The following is a 9999-nucleotide window of genomic DNA, read 5'->3' on the forward strand; positions in this document are numbered from 1 at the left end:
ATAGAAGGGTTATCTACATCTGGTTCAGGTAAGTTATGTATGGAGATGGTAACATCTTCAATGATTAATCGCTCCTTTGTACAGTATAAAAACACAGGTGACAGCAGCACTACAGGTAAAAGAACCATTAGGGAATAACACTGGTAATTATACAGGGATGGTGATGGGAAGGATTTTAAATCAGAAATTTTGATAGAAGATGTAACGGACTGACAGGATGAGAACAGTAGTCTTTGACAGTAGTGTGGATCAAGTGTTCAATGCATGAGTGAAAAGTTTGAGAGTAAAGGGAAAAAGCTACTGATATGTGTAGCACAGACTACACTGACCTAGAAGAAGCTTTAGATTGCACTGAAAGATGCAACATATATGAAGAAGGTGGTAATGTGTTAGGAATGATTCTCTGGGAACCCTCTCATCAACCACTATTTTAATAATTTCAGTAACAATTCAGGAATTATTTTTAGTTGCCCTTAACAACTGCTTACGAAAGAAGAATTTATAATTCCTTGCACATAAACCATTCTCAATACCATATGAAATCTGCACATGCATCTTAGAAATACATAAAATTTTGCAATTCACCAAAGAAATACATAGTTTACAAACAAAATTTGGCAGCATACAAAAGGCACAAACAACTCACTTTTGCTTAACATCCTTATCCCTTGATCTTGATCTTGAAGTTGAGGATGAAGATGATGAGGAAGAAGAACTGGAAGATCTACTGGTACTTGAAGAACTTTCTGAACTTCCTGAGGAGCCTGAAGAACTTCTTGATGAGCTGAAATGTAACAAAATACTGTATTAATGGTTAGAATCAGGTGCCACAAAAATTAAATCTTGATTCTCTGAACAAAGAATTTTTCCAAGAAGTTGAGCAGATGTAAAATGTAAATATTTGAAACCAGAGGCACCATTTCTATCTGAGGCCCAAAGGAAACGAATAAAATGAGTATCATTTTATCTCAATCCAAATACTGTAATGATTAATAGATATATATGCTTGAGAGATTTCATCCTCACCATGTGGGTAGTTTTAAGCCTTTTTACAGTGCTTACTAAAAGATAAAATAAAAGCAGAAATTAAATCAGAGGTACACTTGTTAATCAAACCTCAAAGCAACTTGGTGAACTGCTTTGGCTTCAAGAACCCAGCATGTAACACAAGGACACTTTAGACTCTTTCTAGGCCCAAAGTCCTGAATGTAACACTACTACAGTAATTAAAAGTTTACTGTAACATTCTTCTGTAATATATGCCATTTTAGCAATCTGAACAAGTAAACTGAAAACTGAACCATGAGGGGAGTACAGACATGTACCATTCAATATATGCCCAGGTACTTCATGCAACGCTAGGTTGAGGGGTCTGACTTTTCCAGTCTATCACAATCTACAGATCACAACAAAATACAAGTATTTGGTCCCGATCAAGGGACAACTGTGCATCACAGGATGCCAGGGTCAGCCAATCATCAATGCAATGTAGCAACCAGATCCTCAATTATGCAGAGTAAAAATTTTCAAGGACATTTGCCATAACTACATTTTTCTGGTTTACAATGAAAAAAACAGACTTAATGGAGATGTTTCCCTGTGACATGGGTTGTTCTGGAGAGGTGGTCTCAAGTCCATCACCCATCCCATGGCTACTGCACATGCGTGGGGTTGTTGGCATTTGACTTATGAAAACTATAATTCCAGGCCACTGATCTCTTCATGGCTACTACTCATGTGGATTTCCATCAGAACAGCTAGAAACTGTTGGCTACAATCACAAAACTGTGAATCATTTCCAAAATTTGGTAGGCCCAAAGACTGGGGATTCAAAGCAAACACTGAATGTTGCTGACAAAATGCAAGAGGCAATATTTCAAAATATGGTTGATGACAAGAAGTGCTCAACAAGTTCTTGGCCTTGCACTTCTTCACAAGACAAAATCCACAAACATGCACCAGGTTTCATGTGTTTATGAGTGCAGTTGCAACCCTAGGCTATACCTAACTCCTACATCCCGCAAAAGTCGGTGGTGACCTCACCACCCTATTTGCTTTGGTAGCTCTTCATGCAAGATAACAGTTTAAGATTAGCTTAATGGAAAGTAGTTAAGTAAGAATCCGTGCTAAAACAAGGAGGATGAGGAGGGGCCAGGTGTCAGAGGTTCCCCACACTCTGGCCAGGTCAGGGCATAATGCATTAGGTCCCACTAGGTTAAAGGGGGTTAAGACATCCACGTTAACATTGGGAAGGTGGGGGGGGGGTCCAGCGAAAGACAAAGCCCCATCGACCACGTCAGGATACAGCAACCTAGATCAGGTTCAATTAAGGGAGGTTGGGCTGTGGTGCATCCTGACTGAAATATAACTCATTTACTTTTCCACTGGCTTGAAAAATGCCTAATGACCAACTTTGACTTGTTTTGGTATTACTGTATTGCAGTAAGAGGCAACATGCCATAATGACAAAGAAATATGTTTTTCTGACTGATTTTGATGCGTTTAGTACGAATTTCACCTTCAATTTCATCGGAAATTAATGGTTTTGGAGCGAACTCCATGTACATAAGTGGATCAAAAACCATCAATTTCCGAAGAAATTCACGGTGAAATTCGTGCTTAACACATCAAAAAAATCAGAATAACATATTTCCTTATCAGTGAAACCCACACAACCTAACCTAACCTCTCACAGAAGTACCCAGGTCACAGCCCTTAACCCTAACTTGTCATTCGACTACCTAGGTCACAGCCCCTAACTTATGCATGACCAAAGGACGAAAAAATAAGGTTCATATCCCATTCGGCAAGTGCAATAACTTGTTAATGTATGGGTACCCAATCTCCCCAGGCAAGTACTAAACACAGCGAAGGGACATTCCATTTGGCTGTCAACAAACACATGCCCGCCAGTATCAGAACCCCTAGATTTGTTAAATGGGATTAAATAATCCAGGTATTTCTAGGAAACTATAAATTTCCGACGAATTTTAATGTGAAATTTGCGCGAAACACATCAAAATGACCTAGAAAAGTGTATTTCCTTGCCATTTGACCGTGTTGCCTTTTACTGCAATTTTACCCTTGTTTTTGGTCAGCAAGTTGTAGACAATGGCTGTGTACTTACTCTACAGTTATATTTATCTAATGTTTTGCATAGGCTAAAGGTAAAATTGTACTTTAGACCATTAGACTATCATATTCTCAACTTGAATATATAATTTCCCATGATTTAACATGTGCTCTGGACATTTCTGACGTTTGTTTCATTAGCAAATGACATATCCAACTAGGCCTACACCTAACTTAAACTAACCTAGGACCTAGGCCTAAGTTTGTAAACATTCAAGACAGTTGCCTCATTCTAAATGGGAACTAGCCTATCAAGGAGACTGTCATCCTTGTATTTAACTGGTTTTGTGTTTTCTCCCAGCCAAAAAACCCTGCTTTCACACAGGGGAGGGTGTTGAACTTAAGGATGGGGTCCACTAGCCAGTCTCTAAAAGTACTCTTTTGCTAAAGAACCTCACGCCAGAAATCTTCAAAAAACACACTAGGCTGAAACATGAAAATTATATGGTAAAGCTATGGGGTTGCTCTGCATCAGGTATTACCTTCGGAAATTGACTTTTACTCTAGTATTTTGGTTGCTTATTAACAATTTACTGTTATTTTTGTCAGTCGACTGTAATTAACCTGTAATTAACATCAGAACTGATATGTTTTTCTATGCTGGCCATCCTGGAATGCTATCGTGCATGCACAGTGTTACAGAGGAGCTTTTGGTAAAAAGTGAAGTTTCCTTCACTGGGGAGATCTGCCCCCTCCCCTCTCCCCCTCTCCTTGCCGCCCAAGTAACACAGCCTGCTAGATTAGGTTAGGTTAGGGTATAGTTCCTGGTAGAACCAAGTATTAGTTCCACATCAGTTATTACCTTGGAAACTGCCTTTTTCTATAATATTTTGGTTGCTTATCAAGAATTTACCATTATTTTTTGTTCGTTGAACGTAATTAACCTATAATTAACCTTAGAAATTATTATATTTTTGCTAACGCACATACACAGTGTTATAGGGGGGAGCCGCTGAAAGTCTGCGGGACCCTACTTTTGGCGCCAAAAAATCGCTATAGAAAACACGCCCTTTTTAAACAGCTCCCGTTTTGCTTCATGTCGGTAATGAAAAGAGTGTTTTTGGCGGTGTTTCCCGTAGGGAAAACAACAGAAAAGTTAATAAAACGGTAAGGGGGACCGTGTTGGGAACCGGGGTTTTGGGTGGGGAGAAGCAAAAGCTGGGATTTGTGGCGGTCGTAACGTAAAAAATTCGCTAGTTTCTGACCCGCTAGTCTGCATACAAACGTTTGTCCCACTATGCAACAAACATAAGGTTGACCCGCTAGTCTGCATACAAACGTTTGTCCCGCTATGCAACAAACATAAGGTTGACCCGCTAGTCTGCATACAAAAGGTTGTCCTGCTAGGCTACAAACATAAGGCTGACCCGCTTAACTACAGAAGCGAAAGTCGGGTTTCCTGCTTGCCGAAATGTACAGTGTTCGCTATTTTCTGACCCACTAGTCTGCATACAAAAGATTGTCCCGCTAGGCTACTACCGTAAGGCTGACCCGCCAAAGTACATACGTGATGCTGACCCGCTAATCTACGTACATGAGGCTGACCCGCTACACTGCATGTGTGAGGCTGATCCTACATACATCAGGGTGGACGGAAAACGCTAGCCTAGGCTACCTGTAGCCTACATAAGAAACCTCGGTTAGGCTATTCCCTACCTCCCTACCTACATTAGAACGGGCGTAAATTTTGTAATGTTGATTTTTTTAACATATCTGGTCTCAGATCAGGGTGGCGGAACGGCGCTGCGGGCCTTATCCGCATTTTTAATGATACTTGGCAGGCACGTATGCTCTGGCAAGCGGTAATATCTGTATTCACTATAGCCACGGGTTACAAAAAAACAACTGCACACTAGGGTCAGTTGCAAAACCCTACCTAACCTAGCAGCAAAACGAATGTTAAAAGGCAGGTAAATGCCGTGCTTACATTATTCAAAGTCGCTGCTGTCCGACCATGTAGGTTACGTAGATAACAGTATCGGCACCGCAGGTCGTAAACCCAAAAAGGCCCAAAATGGACACGGAACACATTCTAGGTATCGCTTCTGGGAACAAAATAAAATCGTGACTTTCCATCGCGACGGTTCGAGAAAGAAAGAAAGCATGGCTCTGGTGTTGGCCAAGGCCTATGAATCATATCGTTAGAATGCGTTATGATTGGTTCGAAGTATTTAATCCGTAAGCCCTAAGGCATGACCTGGGTCAGCCTGAGATACGATTGGATGGAATTAAATTTCCCGCAGTACGGCCGGGGCGCCGTGCGGCAGCAGTCTTAGGAACTACGGGTTGAGAGAAGCGCCGCACATCGGCCATCTGATTAACTACGGGAGAGCGTTGCTCCGTGACACTGTTCACGTCAACTTGGTACTTAGAAAAAGTAACACTGCTGAAAAAATTGTCGTTCGGGAAAATCAAGTACTGTAAACTGGTCAAGTAAGTTACTTTTTGGGTAGAATCGGGCCCACTGAACAGTTTTTATTCTATGCAATTTTTCATTTGGAGTCATTGTCAATGAGCTACGGGGGCGTCCCTAGGATATGTAAACTACCTGTAACACAGCCTACTAGGTTAGGTTAGGCAGAGTACATTATGTTAGTATGGTTCCTTTCATAACAGATATCCTTAACCAATCCCTTTCTTGAACATATGGCTCCCTAACGTCTCTCATATTCACGGAACCGTTTCATACAGTCCGTGTGGAGCTAATACGTAGAAATACCTAGTTCCTTTAATAATAGGTTTCCTTAGCCAATCCCTTCTTAAAATGGGGCTCCCTAATGACTTGCGCATGCGCCGAACCATTCCACAACAACAACATGACAGTCGGGTCTTTTTCCCAATGATTTCCCAAAACCTAAACCCTGCGTTCCCAAAGGGGGTAGAACTATATTGTAGCTCCACGTCGGCGACTGCCTTCTAACTTAACTTTTTCTACAGTTTTTTGGTTGCTAATTATGAATTTACCTTTAATTTTTGACTCTCAAGTGTAATTAACCCCTAAATCCATCCAACAAGGGGTTTCCATACGCTATCTTCACAAGACAGAGCACAGGTACATCTGCTTCGAACGGTTCAAATCCCATCCGGCAAGTGCAATAACTTGTTAACGTATGGGTACCCCCGCCCGCGAGCCAGTACTAAACACGGCAAAGGGACATTCCATTTGGCCGACAACAAACAGATGCACCGCCAGTATCAGAACCCCCAAAAGTGTAGAAAAACCCGGTTGAAAAGGTAAAAACAGGCGCGAAGCTAATTTATAGAACTACCCCAAAGGGTTCCCAACCATGCTGGTTGGATATGTTAATTATGCTATAATTGACTGACAATAAACAACACCACCTCCTTCATAAGCAACACTAGCTTCGGTAATTCTAAGCCGGCTGTCCGCAGTGAGCTAGACTATGGCAATTGACGTTTTCATTTGTTATTTTACTTGCTTTGCAAGAATTTAAAGTAATATATTGTCGGCCGGCTATAACTAAACTGTAATTGACCTTTGAAGACTACACGGCTTGAATTACCTAACGCGGGGTAGGTCTAAGCCGGCATTTCGCGGCGAGCCCACCATCTCCCCTCCATAGCTAATACGGCAAAATTGTAACCTGTAAACACCCCTAAAAATACCAACCTAACGTACCATAGCGGTGTCTACCGGTTACAATTTTGCCGTATTAGCTATGGAGCGGGTGGTGGGCTCCCCGGGGAATGCCAGCTTAGACCTACCCCGTGTTAGGTAATTCAAGTCGTATAGTCTTCAAAGGTCATTTACAGTTTAGTTACAGCCGGCCGACAAAATATTACTTTAAATTCTCGTAAAGCAAGTAAAATAATATAGGAAAACGTCAATTGCCATAGTCTAGCTCACAGCGGACAGCGGGCTTAGAATTACCCTAGCTTCAAGTAGCCTAGAAAAATAAATTTCCAAGGTAATAGTCCGTGCGGAGTAATCCCGAAGTTTTACCCATTATATTGTCAATTCCTAAATGCCATGATGGTTTAAAGAAAAATAATACAGTACATCCTGTGGCTTGAGCTACGGCCTAATCAACACCAAAGTAAACTTTGCAATTTCAGGCTAGATTTATGCAAATTGCTTTAATTCTTGCTTTCAACACATAACATGAAAACTTTTTAATATAAATACAATATTTCATACCTTCTACTTGAACTGCTATCACTAGACGATGATTTACGGCGGGCCGGTTTCTTCTCTTTTTCCCTTGGTTTTCTGTCCTTCTCTGAGCCGCTAGGGCTCCTAGACCGACTTCGACTGCGAACCCTTAAATAAATTGACAGCAATTTAAAACTAACGTACTTTGAATTAAAAAACAATGATTAACATTTGTAGAATCTATAATCACTGTTACTATATTCACAATCACAAGATGACACAGATATACGATGATAAAGCTTACATATTTTGTTTGAACTATGTACGCTCAGTCATGAAACGTTTTGTTTACATACAAACTAGTCAAAACAAATGCCGAATATCTCAGTATCAACATTTTTAAAATATATTTTGGAATCAGTCTATTATATTTCAACAATTAAATGGTGAAATTATACAAAAATATAAAATCTAATGATATTCTTAATTTCTATAATTATAGAGATATAAATCAACTACCTCATTTGGACATAGGTGCTTGGCTTGTATTGAGATATGTCTGTTTACCTTTTGACATAGAAAACGTAAGATGCATTATGGCTAACTTAGCACAACCATTCGTCAATCACAAACCTTAGGTCAATGTGATTTCGTTTAAATTTAGTGTTGTATTGTCATTCTTTCTGGCGCTTTTAGAGGGCAAATGCCTTATAAACTGCATTTATCTATTAAATAGTAATTTTCCAGCTAAACTGTTTAATGTTAAAAAGCAATGTAATTTATGCCAAGAGAGGTAACTGGAATAATAGGATATCGTGTAAGGGCGTCAAATGCCTCGTCATTTCTGCATTAATCACGCTATGTATGTAAACCGTTATTATTTCATATTTTTCATGTATCTCTCAATACGTATTATTGTCCGGCCCTTCCGCCGATGTATGTAACTACTTTGTACGTTTATTGTAACGCAAATTATTTAGGCCTATATGTCATCTAACAAACACAAATTCTTGTCCAAATGCGTGACATGGGAATCCGCAGGTCGGTCACTTCCTTTCCGTCCGCATTCCTCAATGTATACCTGGTTTCCGAGAAATAAATCATTACGGGCTGCTCTAGGAGCAAGAGCCCGTGCTGGTACAAGGCCAGCTAAATCTAAAACAACAACAACGAAATAAATCAGTCATACCCAGACCTGTCTTCTTGAACCTCACAACTGGTGACCCCAGCAGCGACAGGTAACCATGCAGTTTTAGCCCTGCCATTAACGGACTAAATACTGAAAGTTCAGTGATTGCCAGATCAAAAGATTTCTCTTCAAGAAATCTTTTGCAATCTGCTATTATACAGCTTACTTCCAGCTGTAATTTTAACCTTAGCCCTGGCATGAATTATTTGGATCCCTGTATTAGAAAAATGTTCAAGAATGATCTAAAAGATAAAATCACTGACTTAATTACAAATTAGTTACCTTATACATATTTTCTATGTATTCATATGTTTAATATAACTTTTATTTGTAAAAATGTTCTTCTTGCAAAAATTGGTATTGTTTACAAAAAAAAAAAAAAGAGAATTACTGAGTTGTACTTTTATAACATTTTTTGGTGGTCAGTCACCTCCTTGTATAATCTTTTAATTGTCCTGTCCCTGCTTCTGAACGGTTAATCCTAATCCTTTGTAAAACCTCTTAAATATTTAACCCTGTTTTGGCAGCTGTACTAATTCTTCAATTGTGCTGGATTCCAGGTACATATTTTTCCTTTGTAATCACCATCTGTCATTTTTATGAGCTTTCTTTGAAAACTTATTTTTATATGTCTTCAGTCTGCTAAGTAAAGGACAACAAGTCGAAAGGCCTCGCAGCGCTCCATTGTTTCTCTTTCCTTTGTGGATTTTGTCTTTATTTATATATTCATCACGTTTCATATTTTCGTGATTCAGCTAAAAATATCAGAGTGAATTAATGGTGATTTTGAGCTTTAATTTGAATCTTCAAGCAAACCACAATCAGAGTAGCATGGCCAGTGGTTTGGCTTTTGCAGGAAGGACAAGAGCCATAATGGTGGTCAGTGTGGAGCGAGAGTATGTATGTGTGTGTGTGTGTGTATATATATATATATATATATATATATATATATATATATATATATATATATATATATATATATATATATATATATATATATATATATATATATATATATTACATGAATATTATCTTGGGGTCTAATTTACTGATGAGATACGCGAGAGATACACACAATTTAGCTGGCTTCTCTGCCAAGGATAAAAATACATAAAATGTGACGAGGAAAAGACTGCTTATTATATTTCGAAGAGCCTAAGATTAAATGCGGGAGGATATGACAAGTATAAAAAATCTTAAATCTATTGTGCACGGGCAAGGTTACATTTGCCGAGATCACGTGCCCAAAAAAATTAGGAATTACGTTACTGGACCTGTAGCTGGCACGTGATCGGGAGGTTCGAGTTTATTTGCTTGTACCTATTCATGTGCGATTGGGGTTGTTATAATGGAGTCGGCACGTATGCAATCGTCTGAGCGAGGGATATGGCAAACAAGCAAAAAGGTCGTCTCAGCCAATGGGTATTGCACACCAGGGCAAGCGAAACTTTATGCAGAGTTTTAACAAGACGACTGAAAGATTTTGGAAAATTTCCTCTCGTCTGGGAAGTTTCTTGCGTTTATGAATGAAATAGCATGCGCTTCTCACGGCTTTCTGACTGGG

General features: G+C 39.5%; 1 protein-coding gene across 4 annotated transcripts in view; it reads right to left on the reverse strand.

The window, feature by feature from the left end:
• The window catches only part of LOC136845783 (RNA-binding protein with serine-rich domain 1-A-like), a 75082-nt gene extending 67280 nt beyond the window's left edge, over positions 1–7802 (reverse strand). For 2 of the 4 annotated variants that reach the window (XM_067116100.1, XM_067116098.1), the window contains exons 1-3: positions 7551–7668; positions 7292–7414; positions 647–784 (exon numbers count right to left, since the gene is read on the reverse strand). In XM_067116100.1, the coding sequence (XP_066972201.1) occupies positions 647–784; positions 7292–7414; positions 7551–7552 (263 nt within the window). In that variant the 5' untranslated portion in view covers positions 7553–7668. Of the gene's footprint in view, positions 1–646; positions 785–7291; positions 7415–7550; positions 7669–7765 lie in introns of those variants that run through there. The other 2 variants (XM_067116099.1, XM_067116097.1) reach the window with 2 other exon arrangements.
• Positions 7803–9999: the final 2197 nt, after the last annotated feature.

Source organism: Macrobrachium rosenbergii, chromosome 14 (assembly GCF_040412425.1).
Source record: "Macrobrachium rosenbergii isolate ZJJX-2024 chromosome 14, ASM4041242v1, whole genome shotgun sequence".
NCBI classification, from domain to species: domain Eukaryota; kingdom Metazoa; phylum Arthropoda; class Malacostraca; order Decapoda; family Palaemonidae; genus Macrobrachium; species Macrobrachium rosenbergii.